At 45.3% G+C, this 18533-nt stretch overlaps 2 protein-coding genes across 5 annotated transcripts in view; one reads left to right on the forward strand and one right to left on the reverse strand.

Moving 5' to 3' along the window:
- Positions 1-3915, reverse strand: part of NVL (nuclear VCP like) — an 89570-nt gene extending 85655 nt beyond the window's left edge. Inside the window, exon 1 of one of the 3 annotated variants that reach the window (XM_042975374.1) lies at positions 3415-3915. In XM_042975374.1, coding sequence (XP_042831308.1) covers positions 3415-3471 — 57 coding nt within the window. In that variant the 5' untranslated portion in view covers positions 3472-3915. The remainder of the gene's footprint in view (positions 1-3414) is intronic. The other 2 variants (XM_042975376.1, XM_042975375.1) reach the window with 2 other exon arrangements.
- A 283-nt stretch (positions 3916-4198) lies between these two features.
- The window catches only part of CNIH4 (cornichon family AMPA receptor auxiliary protein 4), a 29545-nt gene continuing 15210 nt past the window's right edge, over positions 4199-18533 (forward strand). Inside the window, exons 1-2 of one of the 2 annotated variants that reach the window (XM_042975377.1) lie at positions 4199-4303; positions 4464-4585. In XM_042975377.1, the coding sequence (XP_042831311.1) occupies positions 4285-4303; positions 4464-4585 (141 nt within the window). In that variant the 5' untranslated portion in view covers positions 4199-4284. Of the gene's footprint in view, positions 4304-4463; positions 4586-12194; positions 12274-18533 lie in introns of those variants that run through there. The other variant, XM_042975379.1, reaches the window with a different exon arrangement.

The following is an 18533-nucleotide window of genomic DNA, read 5'->3' on the forward strand; positions in this document are numbered from 1 at the left end:
CGGCAGCACTCACAATCCTATGAGGTGGATGTTCGTCTTCCCAGTTTATAGATGGGAAAGTTTAAGAGACTTTAAAAGGCTAATTACTTGGGAGCGCATAAATTACAGGGCCAGATTTCAAACCAGAATGTGTGTCAGCTTCCTCGTGTCCAGGCTTGCTGGTTATCCCGTCAAGGGATGCCTGCCTTCATACCGCAGCTTCTTCCCAAGAACCCCTAATGGTCTTGGCACAAATGCCTCCAGTGACGAGAGACTAGACACACAAAGCAGGACCGTTCCCGCGAACCTTCCCCTTCTCTGGACTCCTATCGTGTGTAGTCACTTGCTACAATTAATGTTGGATTACACATATTTGTGTACATCTCATCTCCACAAGCAAACGGTTCCTTGACGGCAACAGAAATAACAGCTAACTTTGGGGGTGGTTATGCAGCAACATGTAACTAACACCCTTGTTAATAGGAGACAAACGTACTACGTGTGGGGAGAGGACTATAGTCTACCGCTAAGTGAACAGAGCAAGCAGAACCAACGTGGATGAGCCCGTCCGTGTGAATAAAATCTAGGCATATGTATAAACTCTCCATGCTGACCTCTACAGACATGAAGATGAAAGCAAGTCATTTTCTTTTACACCCTCTGTCCCTTCTATTTTAAACCGCAAGAACCTAGTGTTTTGTTTTTTTTTTTATTTTTTTTAACGTTTATTTATTTTTGAGACAGAGCATGAACAGGGGAGGGGCAGAGAGAGAGGGAGACACAGAATCTGAAGCAGGCTCCGGGCTCTGAGCTGTCAGCACAGAGCCCGATGCGGGGCTCGAACTCACGGACCGTGAGATCATGACCTGAGCCGAAGTCGGACGCTTAACCGACCGAGCCACCCAGGCGCCCCAAGAACCTAGTGTTTTTATAACGAACCCAAGTAATAACAATAGGCGAAAACTGAGAATGTGAAGTGGTGAAGACTGAGAAGGGCCACTGGATCCAGCCATCAGGAGTCACCGCTGAGACACCTCCTGAATAAAGTGATGCAGCAGGTGGTGGAACATCCAAAGCCAGCTGAGAGCTCCCAGAGTGAAGGTCAGTGTGGTCAGGACAGTGGAAGCGGGCAGGACAGCAAGGGACACAAGGGCAAGGAGGAGACGGGGGCCAGAACGTGGCAGGCTCTGTAGGAGGGGTTTTCTTCAGCCACTCTGGGAGCCCACCGGAGCTCTGTGAGTGCGGCCCTGCAAGCTCTCTTTAAAGGGACCTCCCTGGCGGCCCTAATGAAGGACAGACCTTATATAAAACCAGAATCACAGAGCTTACCTAGGGGGCTACTGTCATAGTCTAATGAAGAGATGGCAGTTTTGGGGCACCTGGGTGGCTCAGTTGGCCAAGCCTCTGACTCCTGATCTCGGCTCAGGTCGTGATCTCATGGAACTGTGAGCTCGAGCCCCACGTCAGGCTCTGTGTGGACGGTGGAACCTGCACGGGATTCTCTCTCTCTCCCTCTCTCTGCCCCTCTTCTGCTCTCTCCCTCTCAGACTAAATAAAATAAATGCTAAAAAAAGAAGAGAGACAGAAAGAGAGATGGTGGTTTGGGCACAGATGGTTGGAGGTGGAGATGGAAAGGAGTGGCTGGGTTTGGAGTATACAAATAAATTGCTAACTAATTGGTTATAGAAGCTAAACAGGGACACCTGAGTGGCTCAGTCTGTTGACTGTCCAACTCTTGATTTCGGCTCAGGTCATGATCCCAGGGTCATGGGATGGAGTCCCAGGTCAGGCTGGGGCTGAGCACGGAGCCTGCTTAATATTCTCTCTCTCTCCTTCTTTGCATCCTGCCCCCTGCTCACGCACTCTTTTCTCTCCTTCTAAAATTAAAAAAAAAAAAAAAAAAAAAAAAAAAAAAAAAAAAAAAAAAAAAGAACGTGAAACAAAGGAGTAATAATGGTTGTTAAGATTTTTGGCCCCGACAATGTGTCATTTACTGATATAGAGAACATTAAGAAAGGACAGGTTTGGAGAGAACACAAAAAAATTCAGTGTGGATATGTTGGTGGAGGCACTGCTCAGACAGGAGGAAATGTTTAGTGGGCAGCTGGGTGTTCAAGATAAAATCCACACTGGAGACATAACTCTAGGAATATATAGATAGTATTTTCTAAAAAAAAAAAAAATTTAATGGTTATTTATCTTTGACAGAGAGTGAGAGAGTGCACATACGCGGGAGGGGCAGCAAGAGAGGGAGACACAGATCCCAAGCTGAGCTGTGAGCACAGAGCCCCACGCAGGGCTCGAACTCACGAACCGTGAGATCATGCTCTGAGCTGAAGTCGAGGCTCAACCGACTGAGCCCCCCAGGCACCTCTATAGGTAGTATTTAAAATGAATGTCTTGGGGCGCCTGGGGGGCTCAGTCGGTTGAGCCTCGACTTCAGCTCAGATCATGATCTCACGGTTCCTTGAGTTCGAGCCCTGCGTGGGGCTCTGTGCTCACAGCTCAGAACCTGGAGCTGCTTCGGATTCTGTGTCTCCCTCTCTGCCCCTCCCATGCTCGTGCTGTCTCTCAATAATAAATAAAATAATAAAGTGAATATATCTTCATTTAATTTATAACTGTGTTTGTATTGGACTTCGTGTTTATAATATTTTTAGTGAATAGGTAGTGTTTTTGGGTTTTAGATGGGATGAAATCCCGCAGGAAGTAGGTAAGAGGACAGAGAAACAGCACAGGGACTCAAGCCACTTCCAACATTTAGAATTTAGTGGAAGAAACTGATCCGCAAAGGAGGAGGCAGCGCTCGGAAATTAAAGAAAAACAAAGTATACATCCCCCCTCCCCCCCCACCAAGTGCAAAGTGAAGGAACGGGCCCTCTCCTCCTAAGAGTGTCCGCAGACTGTGCGTCTGCAAGGCATTCAGCACACAGACTGTCTACCCAGGGCTACAAAAGTGACAAACCCTAGGCAGGGCACCTGGGGGGCTCAGGCCGCTAAGCGACTGACTTTGGCTGGGGTCACGATCTCACGGTTCGTGGGATCCAGCCTCGCATTAGGCTCTGCGCTGACAGTGCAGAGCCTGGTGGGATTCTCTCTCCCTCTCTCGCTCTCTCTCAAAATAGGTGAATTCAAACTTAAAACAAGAAAACCAGATGCAAACCCACTCCAAACACCCGCCCCTGTCCTGGCTCCTCAGGGTCCGCACCCGCCTGGTCCCCGGCTCCTCAGGGTCTACACCCGTCCGGTCCCCGGCTCCTCGGGGTCTACACCCGCCCGGTCCCCGGGTCCTCAGGGTCCGCCCCGTCTCCGTTCCCTGGCAGCCCCGCCGCGGCGGGAGGGCTGCTCACACCCCGTCCAGGACCCGGGCCGCGGCGGACGGCCGGCCCAGGCTGGCCCGGGAGCCGCCGAGAAGGGGCCGCGCACGATACCCACCTGCACGACTCGCTGCTTCAGCCTGTTGTCCACGAACCTCGCGGGCCGGGGCTTCATCGCGGGTCCGGGAGGCCGCAGCCAGGACGCTGGGCTCCACGGGCACCGGGATCCTCACCGGGCTGCCCTCGGCGATCGCCGGGCAGGCCGCTCCGCCTTCTCCCGCCCGCCCGCCGCCCCGGCCGTGTCCCCGGCGCTGTACCTTCGCTGTCCCACCGCGAGTGAGGAGAACGCCACCGAGGAGAGGAGACCTGCCCACACCCGGGACTTTCCGGGCGGCCTATCCTGCAGGCTTGTCCGGCGGGCCCTGGATGCCAAGGACCCCTTTTGAACGCGCTCAACTTTATTGTTCCCCGCTGCGCGGACACGGGCGCGTGGCGGCTGCTGGGGCTTCCGGCGAGCGTCTTGCGTCTTCCCGCTCGCTCGTCGGGGTCGGACCGCAGCTTGCGCGAGGCCGCCTTGGTCCTGGCTGCAACCTTAGCAAACCCCGAACCTGGGGCGCCTGGGACGGTGAAGGCGGGATGAACCCGCAGGGAGGCCCCTGCGGGCCCGGCGGGTGTGCGCGGGGGGGGGGGGGGGCGGCGTCCGCCGCCTTCGCAAACCTGGCTGCCTTGCCCGATTTTCCGCCTCCGGTTTGTCCAGCACGTCCAGTGCAGGACTACGGCTTGACCTAGAAGCTGCCCAGAATTTTGGTAAACGTCCGTATTTGCCCGTAAAGTTTTATGCAGTTAAGGAGACACAAACGGACAGTTAGCGTTCACACACACGCACGCGCAGTTACCGGCTTTCGTTTCCGTTTGCTCGCTTGCTTAATCGCGTGGTGAGGCTGGGGTCGGGGGGAGATGGAATCAGAAGGCTGTGAGATGTGAACACATGACTCTTCTTACTCAAGGTACCGCAGGGTAATTTTTCCCTCGGAAGTGCAGATCACGTGGCTGCCCTTTTCGGTGGTCCTTATCCATATAGATGCTCACGCCGGTATTCAAAACTTTGGTTGACTTGGCTCCGCCTTCATTCCTCACTTCTTCACTGTGTGTGCACCCTGCTTGCAGCTAAGCAGCATTGCCTGCGTTTACGCGTCGGTACTGAGCACCTGCTATGTCCCAGGCACTGGGTTCAGCTACGAAGAAACAAGAGATTCCTGCTGCTCCGAGGCTTCCGGTTGTCCTGGAAGGTAATGCTAACAGACACGTTGATCGCACGCAGCTCTTTGCTCTCACCGACATTTCCGCTGGTCTATCATGCCATTCCTGGCCAGTCTATGACTTGTAGATTCCTAACTAACCATCTCCCTTTCAGCCTTTCCAGATACTTCCCTTCGTTACAATCTCCACCCAGGGAACCCTCCTCTCACTGAACAAAAATTTAGAGTGTCTCCCAGTTCCGGTCCCTGCCCTGCCCTTGAGTCTTGTGGGGAAAAGCAAAAGAATTACGATTATACCTTTTTACAATATCTTTTTTTATGATTAGGTTACTTATGTACTTGATTATATTAAGCTTTAAGGAAGATTTCATACAGTAAATAACACAAATACAGTCAACGCCCAGTAACTTTTTAAACGTGATTTAATTCTGTGTGTGTGAAATGTATCACACAGAAAAAAGCAGGCTAAAGGGCCCAGCAGCATCACACTGCATACAAAGCAGCGTGGTTTGTAGTCTGTAATTTGTCATAGAATACTACTACATTTAGGGGTGCCTGGGTGGCGCAGTCGGTTAAGCGTCCGACTTCAGCCAGGTCACGATCTCGCGGTCCGTGAGTTCGAGCCCCGCGTCAGGCTCTGGGCCGATGGCTCGGAGCCTGGAGCCTGTTTCCGATTCTGTGTCTCCCTCTCTCTCTGCCCCTCCCCCGTTCATGCTCTGTCTCTCTCTGTCCCAAAAATAAATAAAAAATGTTGAAAAAAAAATTAAAAAAAAAAAAAAAGAATACTAGTACATTTAGGGCTGGCTTCATGGGTGCATGACCTGTGCATGCACAGGTGCCCCTATATGTGTGTGTGTTTTTTTAAATGTTTTGCTTAGGGGTGCCTGGGTGGCCCAGTCGGTTAAGTGTCCGACTTCGGCTCAGGTTATGATCTCACAGCTCATGGGTTCGAGCCCTGCATCTGGCTCTGTGCTGATAAGTTAGAGCCTGGAGCCTGCTTCGGGGTCTGTGTCTCCTCCTCTCTCCGCCCCTTCCCTCCTCGTGCTCTGTCTCTCAAAAATAAATAAACATTTAAAAAAACTATTTTGCTTAGGGGTGCCTGGGTGGCTCTGTCGGTTAAGTGTCTGCCTCTTGATTTCAGTTTAGGTCATGATCTCACGGTTCAGGCTCTGCGTTGACAGTGTGGAGCCTGCTTAGAATTCTCTTTCCCTCCCTGCCCTCCCTCACTCTCTCGTGCTCACACACTCTCTCTCTCAAATACATACACTTAAATATTTTGCCGGGGCACCTGGGTGGCTCTGTCGGTTAAGCGTCTGACTCTTCATTTTGGCTCATGTCATGATCTCATGGTTCGTGGGTCAAGCCCTGTATTGGGCTCCACCCTCCCAGTGTGGAGCCTGCTTGGGATTCTCTCTCTCCCCCTCTCTCTGCCCCTTCCCCGCTCGCTCTCTCTCTCTCTCTCAAAATAAATTGTGTGGAAACCAATTTGACAATAAAGTTCATATTAAAAAAAATAATAAAAATAAATGAACTTTAAAAATGTATTTTGCTTAATGTAATAGTATTCACAGTATTTCATTGTTAAAAGCATTAAACATTTAAAATATATGATATGAAATGCACCATCTTTGATAATTATTTTTTGACTGTCTTTTTGTCAATCCTAATTTAATTAAGAAATTTAATACCCTAAACACTAGAATTTTAGGCTTTTTAAAAATTTTTGTATGGCTGTCAAAGGAAGGTATTACTTTTAAGAAATATAGTATTTCTCATTGTTCCTAATCAAAGGATTTCTTTCTTCTTTTCTTGGAAATACAATTGACACACAGTGTTTCCACCTTGGAATTCTTAAAACTTTTTGAACAAGTAGCCCCTTATTTTAATATTGCACTGGGAAAGGGGTGCCTGGGTGGCTCAGTCGGCTAAGAATCCGACGGCTCAGGTCATGATCTAACAGTTTGTGAGTTTGAACCCCGCATCGGGCTCTGTGCTGACAGCTCAGTGCCTGGGGCCTGCTTCGGATTCTGTGTCTCCCTTTCTCTGTGCCCTTCCCCCACTCATGCTCTGTCTCTCTCAAATATAAATAAACATTTAAAAAATTAAAAAAAAATATTGCACTGGGAAAATTTGCAAATTATGTGACCCCTACAGACCTGAAGTACTTTTCCACAATGCCTACTTCTTAAGGGCAAGCATTATGTTTTTCACCATTTTACTACATCAGGCGCAGCAGGCAGTAATTGAAAATAAGTTAATACTAGGTATTGATAACGGTATGCTTGAACATTTTCCAGTGGATTTCCTGCTAGTAATTATTTCTCTGAAGACAACTTCCATCAATTCTAGTGTTCAGATTAAATAGTATCATACATCTAAACCAAAAAGATGACTGACTAGTAACCTGAGTGCATAAGATCTCAAGAACTTCCTGCAGTAATTGGAATGTCCTCCAACCCCACCTAGTGGTACTGGCACATTTCACCTTCTGTGCTTCACGCCTTGGCCCTCCCAAACTTTGTATCTCACTGGCAGCCTAATTGTGCTTTATAATTTGGGTGATCTATATACTGACTTAGGATAGTCCCGATTTTTACCTCTTGGTCCAGCATGGTTATTAATAGTGTAGCAATTGGTGGAAATACATGAAAATCTCCCAAATGAGAACAGGCAAAGACTATTCAGAACTTGGCAATAGCAGGGGAGGCCACCACCATCACTTGCATTCTGGCAGAGACTCAAAGGGACATGGAGGAGTGGGGAAGCTTTGTGGCTGAAACAGGGACGGCTTCCGGGGTGCCCTGGTTGGAGGCTGTTGGCCTGGGGAAGCTGTAGGAGGGTGTATAGAAGCAGGGCATCCTATGTGATTAGGGGAGTGGACTCGGCTTTTTCTGGTTGGTCCTAAAGTTGGGAGTGGGGACGAAAACCAGGGAAACTGTCAGTTATTAATGGAGTCCTGGCCATTTGGGGCCAGTTGTTGATAGGATTTATTGTTTGGCCTCCTGGATTATTTGTTAGATTAATGGTCTGGCATTCTGTCAGCCAGACTACTGGCTTCCTGGGTTGGATGCTGCAGGTTGTAAGGCAGAGTTCTGTTTGATTGATTCATTGATTGATTGATTTATATTTATTTAGAGATGATTTATATTTATTTAGAGAGTGCAAGTGAGAGAAGGGCAGACAGAGAAGAAGAAAGAGAGTCCCAAGAAGGCTCCACGCTGTCAGCACAGAGCTTGATGTGGGGCTCAAACTCACAAACCGTGAGATCATGACCAAGAGGTGGATGCTTAACTGTCTGAGCCACCCAGTTGCCCCCAGAGTTTTGCTTTTATGTATAGCCTGGCTATTGTTCATTTGTATATTGGGTTTCTCACGTTATATCTCAGAAAGTTCCAGCTTGTACAGTAAATTACGTGGTCACCCCACGTTGTATGATAGGAACAAGGAGAAAAGGTGAGAGTATGCATGGCATTGGATTCTCACCCAGGTTCCCAAGGGATGTTGCCTGCTTGCTGGAAGCTAGAGACTGAGTCTGTATCCTTGCTTTCTCAGGTTAAGGAAAAAACTTTGGGGGTCCCTGGGGGGCTCAGTCTGCTGAGCGTCACGTCTTCAGCTCAGGTCATGATCTCATGGTTCATGAGTTGGAGCCTTGCATCAGGCTCTGAGCTGACAGCACGGAGCCTGCTTGGGATTCTCAATCTCTCCCTCTCCCTCTGTTCTCTCCTGCTCGTGTGCTTTGTTTCTCAAAATAAATAGACTTAAAAAAATAAAAATGAAAGGAAAAAAACTTTGATTTCTTTTATCTGATAAAGGCTAGTAATTCTTTTAACTTATAAAATTTTCCCTCCTTTGAGATGATTGCCTCACTCTAATTTTAAAAGTTTTTTAAAATTAATTTTATTAACACTTATTTATATTTGAGAGACAGAGCATGAGAGGGAGACACGGAATCCGAAGCAGGCTCCAGGCTCTGAGCTGTCAGCACAGAGCCCGACGTGGGGCTTGAAACCACGAACTGAGATATCATGCCTTGAGCTAAAGTTGGGCACTCAACCGACTGAGCCACCCACGCACCCTTCATGTCCCTAATTTTAAGTAAAATGAAAATAATACTTTCAGCTGACATTTTATGTATTAAATCCACAAATGTTTGTCATCTACTCTCTGCTGGGTCTGTGCTATAGTGAGGCTACAGTGACTGTCAAACAGATTATGGTCCTGACGCTTAATGTTCCAGGGAGAGGGGCAGGCCCCAGACTGGCAAACAATAAATGTATAGTTAGAATGATAAGAAATAGGGGCGCCTGGGTGGCTCAGCCAGTTAAGTGTCTAATTCTTGATTTTGGCTCAGGTCATGATCTCACGGTTTGTGGGTTCGAGCCCCACGTCGGGCTCTGTGCTGACAGCGTGGAGCCTGCTTGGGATTCTCTCTCTGTCTCTCTGCCCTTTCCCTGCTCACGCTCACGCAAAAGCTCGCTCTCTCTCTCTCTCTCTCAAGAAATAAACATTAAAAAAAAAAAAATGAGAACTAGCAAGGCTTTCACAGCCCCTGGAATGGTCCCTTTGGAAGAAGGTGTTGGATGGATGATTGTCAGGAAAGTGAATGAACAGGCTGAAGTAATTAACAGTGTACTCGGGTGTCCACAGTAAGAGGGAACCTGCTTCTGTCCAAGCGGCCAGGGGAAAACTGTGAGAACGTTACAGTTAAGGACCTCTGGGAGGGCAGAGACTGGTTGTGTTGGAAGTTTCTGGTCGAGAGAGTGAGCGTAGGTCCTAACGCCTCTGCCTGTTCCAGGAACGGAGAGGAAAAGTAGACTGACTTCTTGCTTAAAGCACCGTTACTTGAAGTTTCTGTCAGTCAGAATCAACATGAATTTGAGCCAATGTAGGTTATTCGGAGGAGTTTCCGAAGTTGAGTCCAAGATGAATGTGGAGGGACAAATGGCCAGGAAGAGCCCGTTTCCTGAAGAAGAACTCAGCACCTGCTCTCTCTCTTTTTTTTTAAATTTTTAAAAAAATGTTTATTCATTTTTGAGAGAGAGACAGCATGAGCGGGGGAGGGGCACAGAGAGGGGGAGACACAGAATCCCAAGCAGGCTCCGGGCTCCGAGCTGTCAGCACCGAGCCCCACGCGGGGCTCAAACCCACAAACTGTGAGATCATGACCTGAGCCGAAGTCGGGCACTCAACCGACTGAGCCCCCCCAGGCACCCCCGCCTGCTGTTTTTTAAAAAACTCTATTGAGGGGTCACGTATGATGAATGCATCTGTTTTAAGTGCATAATTCCGTTATTTTCAAAATGGAGGTAAAATTTATATAACCTAAAATTCTCCGTTGTAACTATCTTACACTGTGAGATTCAGTGGCTTTAGGGCATTTGCAGTGATGTGCAACATTACCACTACGTAGCTCAAGAACGGTTTCGTCGACCCCAAAAGAAGCCCCGCGCCGTGTCCCTCCCAATTCCTCCCTTTCCCCTCCCTGGGAAGCACCGAGCTTCTCTCTGTCTCTATGGATTTCCCTGTCCTGGACGTTCATTTCAATGGAGCCGCACGATACGTGACCTTTTGTGTCTGGCTTCTTCCACTTAGCAGTGTTTCCAAGGCTTATCCGGGTTGCAGTGAATGTTGGTCCTTCGCTCCTTATGGTTGAATAATATCCCACCGAGTGGACAGATCACGTTTGATTTAGCAGTTCATCAGTTGATTGACATTAGGTTTAGTTCCTCTCTTTAGCTCTTAAGAATAATGTGCTGGATCGTTTCTGTACAGGTTTTTCTGTGAATACCTCGTTTTAGTGCTTTCGGGTACATACCTGATGGGGATTGGTGGGTCATTGTTGATTCGATGTGTACCTTTTTGAACAGTGACACAACCGTTCTCCACGGTAGCTGCACTGTTTTACATTCCCACCAGCACTGCATGAGATTCTGGTTTCTCTGAATCCTCCCCAAAACTTGTTTTCTGTCTTTTTTGTTTTTTAGTGAGTCATTTATGAAACAATATTTCATTGTGATTAAAAAAATTATTTTTTAATGTTTATTTATTTTTGAGAGAGACAGAGCACAAGCAGGGGAGGGGCAGAGAGAGAGGGAGACCCAGAATCCGAAGCAGGCTCCAGGCTCTGAGCTGTCAGCACAGAGCCCGACGCGGGGCTTGAACTCACGGACCGTGAGATCGTGACCGGAGCCAAAGTCAGATGCCTAACCAACTGAGCCACCCAGACGCCCCATACCACATTGTAAATCCATTAATCCACCAGTGGACATTTGGATTGTTTCCTCTTCTCTGCTATCGTGAACAACACTGCAGTGAACATGGGTGTGCAAATATTTCTTTAAGATCTTGGCTTTCAGTTCTTTTGAATATATACCCAGAAGTGGGATTGCTGGATCACATGGTAATTCTACTTTTAAGTTTTTGAGGAACCTCCATACTGTTTTTCATAGAGGCTGCACCAATTTAAATTCCTATCAACAACACACAAGGGTTCCAATTTCTTCACATCGTCACCAACAGTTGTTATTTTCTGGGTTTTGGTGGGGTGTTTTTTTTGTTTTTGTTTTTGTTTCTGTTTTTTTGGTAGTGGCCAACCTTAGGGGTATGAGGTGATATCTCATTATGGTTTTGATTTCCTGAGTCTGATAATTAATGATGTTGAGCACACTTTTCATCTGTTTGTTAGCTGTTTGTATATATTTGGAAAAATATGTTTGAATCCTTGCCAATTTTGTAATGGGGTTATTTTTGTTGTTGAGTTGTAGGAATTCTTTATTCTTGTTAACTCCTTATCAGATACATGATTTCAAATATTCTCCCACTCTGTAGATTGCCTTTTTGCTCTCTCAGCAGTTTCCATGGATGCACAGTTTTTGTGGGTTTTTTTTTTTTTAATTTATGATGCACAGAAGTTTTTTAAGTTTGATGTAGTTCTATCCATTTTTGCTTTTGTTGTCTGTGCTTTTGGTGTTATATACAAGAAGTCATTGTCAAATCCAATGTCATGAAGCTTCCCCGTATGTTTTCTTCTGGGAGTTTTACATTTTACTTTTTTTCTTTTTTTTAACATAATTTATTTTTACTTAAAAAAATTTTTTTTAATGTTTATTTATTTTTGAGAGAGAGACAGACAGAGTGTGAGTAGGGTGGGGCAGAGAGAGAGGGAGCCACAGAATCTGAAGCAGGCTCCAGGCTCTGAGCTGTCAGCACAGAGCCCAATGCGGTGCTCAGACCCATGAACCATGAGATCGTGACCTGAGCTGAATGAAGTCAGACGCTCAACCAACTGAACCACCCAGGCGCCCCTGTTTTACTTTTTAAAAAAAATGTTTATTTTGAGAGAGTGCGTTCATGAGTGGGGGAGGAGCAGAGCCAGAGAGAGAGAGAGAGAAAGTGCAGGTGGGGGAGGTACGGGGGAGGAGAAAAGAGAGAATCCCATGCAGGCACCTTGCTGTCAGCATAGGGCCCAAGGAGGGGCTCCTTCCCAGGAACCATGAGATCATGACCTGAGCTGAAATCAAGAGTCAGATGCTTAACCGACTGAACCACTAGGTGCCCCTACATTTTCCTTTAATTTTAAGGACAATTTTCTGCATATAGAATTCTCGGTTTAGAATTTTTATTTGTTTTCTTTTTTCAGCACTTCGATTATGTTATCTCAGTGTTTTCTGTTCTCCAGGATTTCTGATAAGAAATCAGCTTTAATCTTACCAAGATATGTGAGTAATCTCTCTTGCCGCTTTCAGAATTCCATCTTTGACTTTAGATAGTTTGATTATAATGTGTCTTGGTGTGGACCTCTTTGAGTTTATCATACTCAGGATTCATTGAACTCCTTGGATGTGTAGGTTCATGTACATATTGGTCATTATGTTTTCAAATGTTCTTCCTATTCCTTTCTCTCTGTCCTTTTCTGGCACTCTCATTGCACACATACTGGTACTTTGATAGTGTCCTGCAGATTTCATGTGGTCTGACGATTGTTCTTTATTTTTCCTTTCTTCCTCTTAGGCTATGTAATTTCAGTTAATATATCTTTAAGTTTGCTGATTGTTTTTCTGCCTGATCACACCTTCTAGTGAATTTTTCATTCTAACTCCTTACTTAAATTCTATTGGGTTCCTTCTGTTGAAATCAGTGTGTGTCCTTCAACTTTGATTTTTTTCTTTCAGAATTGTCTTAGCTATTATAAGTTCTTTGTCTTACCATATAATTTTTATAATAAGCTTGACATTTCCTTTGAAGAAATCCTACTGTGATCTTGATTGGTTTTGTATCGAATCTGTAGATCCATTTTGGAAGAACTGACATTTTAACAACTTCGACTCTTCTAAGCCATGAACATGGTATATCTATTTTAGGTCTTCTTTGATATATTTCATCAGTGTTTAATAGTTATCACGTACAGATACTGGAGATATTTGATCAGATTTATCCCTAAATATTTCATGCCTTTTGGTGATACTGTAAGTAGTACTATTTTAAAATTTTGATTTCTCTTAAGTAGATAATAGAAAAATGCAGTTGATTTTTGTGTATTGATTTTGTGTCCTCCAACCTGGTTATAAAGACAATCTATATGGACTGAACTGATTTCCTCTTTTCTAGTCCATATGTATTTTTTTCTTCTTTTGTGCTAAGCAGACAGCAGAGATGTACAACTGAACACAGCAAGATTAGGCGAGTGTCCTCACATGAAACCCCAGCTCCATTTCCCCATTTTTCCTTCTCAGAAATCTGGCAAGTTTGGCTTATACTCTTCCAAGCAAGAGTTTGGATTCTTTTCTGGACTAACTGAAGGGCTCTAGGGAACAGACACACATTTGAGGAGGCGAGGGTCAACCACTGACCGAGTAGCTGACCACTGATCGACACACAGTGAAACCTACTAGTCAACCAGCCCTGCCCATCCACACTGAGCTCCCAACCACCTTTTTTGCATTTTTATTTTTTATCTTATTTTTAAAAATTTTTTAATGTTTATTTATTTTTGAGAGAGAGAGCACAAGTTGGGGAGGGACAGAGAGAGAGGAAGACACAGAATCTGAAACAGTCTCCGGGCTCCAAGCTGTCAGCACAGAGCCCAGCGTGGGGCTCGAACTCACGAACCGGGAGATCATGACCTGAGCCTAAGTCAGAGGCTTAACCTACTGAGCCGCCCAGGTGCCCCTTGTTTGCATTGTTAAATTTAACATATGAACAGACAGACCATCAAGGATTAAAGTTAATCTCCAACATTGAAACACAGACCAAAATAAATTAGTGGAAACAGAAATTAGAGGTAACAGAGGTAATGCTCAGAGCAGAATATGTCCGATACACCAAAATTTATATCCTCATGGAAATGAGAAGATACTGTATCACTGAAACAAGAAGAGGATAGTATAAAAAAAAAACAAGACAAAAGGGATCTCTTATAAATTAAAGAGAAAACAGTAAATAAGCTTCATCAGAAGGTTTGTCAGGTAGAGTTGAGGAATTCCCACAGAAAGTAAAACAAACAAAATATACAGGGATGGAAATAGAGGAACAATCCTGTGTCTAGGAAGTCCCAGTGTATTAATAAAAGTTGTTTTATGAAGCAACAAGGTACAAAACAGAAGTTTTACAAAACCTTAGCAACCCTGCAAACGTATGAGAACTGGAAGGCATGTGTTTCACATCCACAAGTCCACTGAGTGCCTAACACAGTGAAGAAGACATGTCGTCATGACACTTCAGAACATCAGAGAAAAGGGAAGGTCCTAAGTCTTCCCGGAAGAACGGACAGAATACATCCGTAGGATCAGGAACTTTAGAACGCACAAAAATTTCAACTTAGGCATTAATACAAGCTAGAAGACAAGGGAGCAATGCTGCGAAAATTATTCCAGAAAATTTCCAACCTGTAATTCTACACTAATTCAAACTATCGATCAAGATAGGACTAGAACAAAGCTAACCCCAGACATGCTAGGTGTCCAAGATTTATATCCAGGTATCTTTTATCTGGAATCCTCACCCAGCAAGTGAGGAATCCATTCAGGTTGAGAAGAGTATGTATTCTGTTGGGTGGAGTCATCCATTGATTCATCCATAGATGTGAATTACATCCTGTTGATTGATGGTGTTGCTGCACTTGATCTCAGCCAAAAGGCCGAGAAGCGATGATTGATGGTGTTGTTGAGTTCAGCTGTGTCCTTACTGATCTTTCATCTGCTGTGTGTGTCCATTTCTGTCACAGAGTTGTTGAGGTCGCCAAGTCTAATGGCGGATTCATTTATTTCTCCTCGTAGTTCTGCCAATTTCTGCCTCACATATTTTGATGCTCTGCTGTTAGGCGCATACACACTAAGGATCGTTGTGTCTTCTCGGAGGCTTGGCCTTTTATCATTATGCAGTGCTCCTCCTATCCCTGATAATCTCTCTCACTTTGAAGTGTGCTTGGTCTGAAATTAATATAACTTCTCCTACTTTCTATTTTTAATGTTTATTATTTTGAGAGAGAGTGTGCCAGCAGGGGGAGGGCAGAGAGTGAGGAAGAGACCGAGAATCCCGAGCAGACTCTGCACTGTCAGCATGGAGCCCTATGCTGAGCTCGGACTCAAAAACGGTGAGATCGTGACCTGAGCTGAAATTGAGAGTCAGATGCCTAGCCGACTGAGCCCCCCAGGTGCCCCTATCCCACCTTCTTTTGACTAGTGTTAGCATGGGATATCTTTCTGCATCCCTTTACTTTTTTTTCCCTCCAGCTTTATTGAGATCTAATTGCGTATAACATTGCCTAAGTTGAAGGTGTACAGCATAATTATTCGCTGCATGTAAGTGAGATTAATGAATACTTCCTTTGCCTCACGTAATTACCATTTTGTTGTTCTGGCGAGAATATTAAAGTTTTACTCTCATAGCAACCGTCCCTTTACATTTAATTTATACGTGTCTTTATATTTAAAGTTTCTTCTAGACAGCATGTAGTTGGGTCTTGTTTTTTGATTCACTATGATAATCTCTGTCACATAATTTGTACGTTTAGACCATTAACATTTAGAGTGATTATTGGTACAGTTGTATTCACATCTACCATTATTTGTTACTGTTTTCTATTCATTGCCTTGGCGTTTTTGTCTTCTATTCCTTTTCTGCCGTTTGGGATTTTAATAGAGCATGTTATATGATGCCTTTTTCTCTTCTTTCTTAGCATATCAATATCACTTTTGTGTGTGTGTGTGTGTGTGTGTGTGTGTGTGTGGTTGCCCTAGAGTTTGCAATACATATTTATGATGACTCCATGTCTGCGTTTCAATAATATGATCCCGCTCTGGCATTTACAAATGGCCACTTTTGCCTTCCCCTGTTGGGAGATTTTTCTTCAGTCTTCACTAGGAAAACCTGAGAGAACTCCGGGATGTAAGATTCACGCTAGTGTGGCTGCTCGAGTTTTCTATTCAGCCTTGTCCCACTGAGCCTCCGACTTTGTGTCACTGTTGAGGGTTTCCTGCCCCAGTGGAGATTTCTGCCCCGACAAGTCATGATTGCGACAGCCTGTCTCTCTCCCGTGTATTTGAAGCAGTGACCTCACTCCTCTGATAGATGTAAGAAATGTTGATTTTTCAGTTTATTTGGCTTTTTATTTGTTAGGACCTAGGGGTAATTTGCTAGCTCCTTACGAGCCAGACTGGAAACTTTAACAGTTCAGTTTATCCTTTTAACTTTTTTTAAGGTTATTTATTTATTTTGTAAGAGACAGAGCATGAGTGCTCAAGCAGGAGAGGGAGAGAGAGAGAGAGAGGGAGAGAGAGAGAGAGAGAGAATCCCAAGCAGGCTGATGGTGTGGAGCCCGACACAGGGCTCGAACTAACTGTGTTATCATGACCTGAGCGAAATCAAGGGTCAGATGCTTAATCAATTAAGCCACCCAGGGGCCCCTCAATTTGTACTTTTAAAAGCATAACCCATATTTTATTTAAAAAAGTTTTTTTAAGTTTATTTCGAGTGAGAGAGAGAGCAGGAGCAGGGGAGGGACAGAGAGAGAGGTTGAGAGAGAGAATCCCAAGCAGGCGTGGCACTGTCCGTGCAGAACCCACTGTGAGGCTTGGACCCATGAACGCTGAAGTCATGACCTGAGATCGACTGAGCCACCCAGGTGCCCCGAGCTATATTTTAAACCCAAAGTCTTGATCTCTCTGTTTCTCTCTCTCTCTCTCTTTCTCTCTCTATGTCGCACACATACACACTGTTTTTGAATCCTGGTCAACATTGTTCTCTCAAATTTTGCCATTGCAACCATGTTTTGAATTTTCAAGTAGAATGAGGCAGAGACTGTCTTGATTAGAACTTGCAACTCTCACTCTTGATTCTGGTCCCAGATTTTTTTTTTTTTTTTTTTTTTTAACTCAGAATTAAACAGCACATAAAGAATGTGGGATAGCCTGTTGTTTTCTGCTCCAACTTGAGAGGAACGTGAGATTAGGTTTACGTTTTTAATAAAATCTGGAATAATTTTAATGAAATTTCTCCTTAGAGTCCGTATAGGTCATTCATTTAGCAAACATTTATTAAACGCCAGCTATTCACAGGATGGAAGCTACGGGGGTGTACAAAAACTAATAACATCTGTTACTTTCAGTGTAATCTAGGGCATGGCTGGCTGGGCACGTGGAGCAGTTGATGTGATGAACGCTCTGACAGTGGTGTGTGCAAGGTGTGGGGGAGTATAGTCCTAGCTGGTCTGTCATCTGTTCCCTGTCTGGCATTAACCTACGAACCATTGGTGATCTTGTGGATTTATGCCCCGTCCAGGAAATCCTGTTGGTTTGCGGTCACATGGGTCCCCTTATTCATCCTCTCCTACGTGGTTTCCTTGCAGACAAACCTGACCCCTTCCATACCTATAGTGCACCACACAGAAGGATGCTTTTATTTATTTATTTATTTATTTATTTATTTATTTATTATTAAAAAAAATTTTTTTTTGATGTTTTTTTTATTTTTGAGAGAGACAGAGACAGAATGTGAGTGGGTTGGGGCAGAGAGAGAGGGAGACACAGAATCTGAAGCGGGCTGCAGGCTCTGAGCTGTCAGCACAGAGCCCGAGTCAGGATTCGAACCCACAGACCGTGAGATCATGACCTGAGCTGAAGTCGGACACGCTCAACCGACTGAGCCACCCAGGCACCCGTGGAGGGATGTTTTTAGAATGTAAATCAGACCAAGGTACTTTTATACTTAAAACTGTCCTGTGGTTTATCATCATATGAGAATAAAGGTGAAACTTGTGGGGGGAGGGGTGGGTCCACAAGGCCTGTGTGACCTTTCCATGCCACCTCTGACGGCAGGTCAAAATTCTACCCCCTTGTTCATTGCAGTACGGCCACATGGTCCTTTTTTCCTGTTCCTTAAAGACGTCAAGTTTCTATGAGCAATGGGGCCTTTGCAATCCTGATTCCCATCTTCTGAAACACGCTTTTGTTCAGAGTTCAAGTTAGATGTTAGCTGGTCAGCCTGGCTTTGTTCAGTCTGCAACGTTTCACCTCCCTGCCTTCTTCCAGTTACTTACAACTGCCTGTCAGGAATAGATTTTTGTTGTTGCCCTCGGTCTCCCCCATTGTAATGGAAGCTACCGGAACGTAAGGACCTTCCCCGTCATTCTTCATGTATCCGTAGGGCCCAGGAGCTGGCACGTATTAGCTGGCACCAGGAAATCCTGGTGGGGGGATACCTGGCTGGGAGTTGCTTGGGCTTGTGACTCTTGATCCCAAGATCGTGAGTTTAAGCCCCAGGTTGCGTGTGCAGCCTACTTAAAAATGAAATAAAAATAAAGTATTGGTTGAACAGATGTGTGAGTTTGATGGACTTTGCCTTTGAAATAAATGGCCTTTTCCCTGTGACTCCCGGCCTGCCTGGCTGGTTTTTGTGCCTGGGGTCAGAGCAGGTCTCGGCCTGCAGTGGGGGCGGGTGCGTGAATACTTGCTTAAGTGAACAAGACAACACACTGCGTCTT

The sequence above is a fragment of the Panthera tigris genome, chromosome F3 (assembly GCF_018350195.1).
Source record: "Panthera tigris isolate Pti1 chromosome F3, P.tigris_Pti1_mat1.1, whole genome shotgun sequence".
NCBI classification, from domain to species: Eukaryota; Metazoa; Chordata; class Mammalia; order Carnivora; family Felidae; genus Panthera; species Panthera tigris.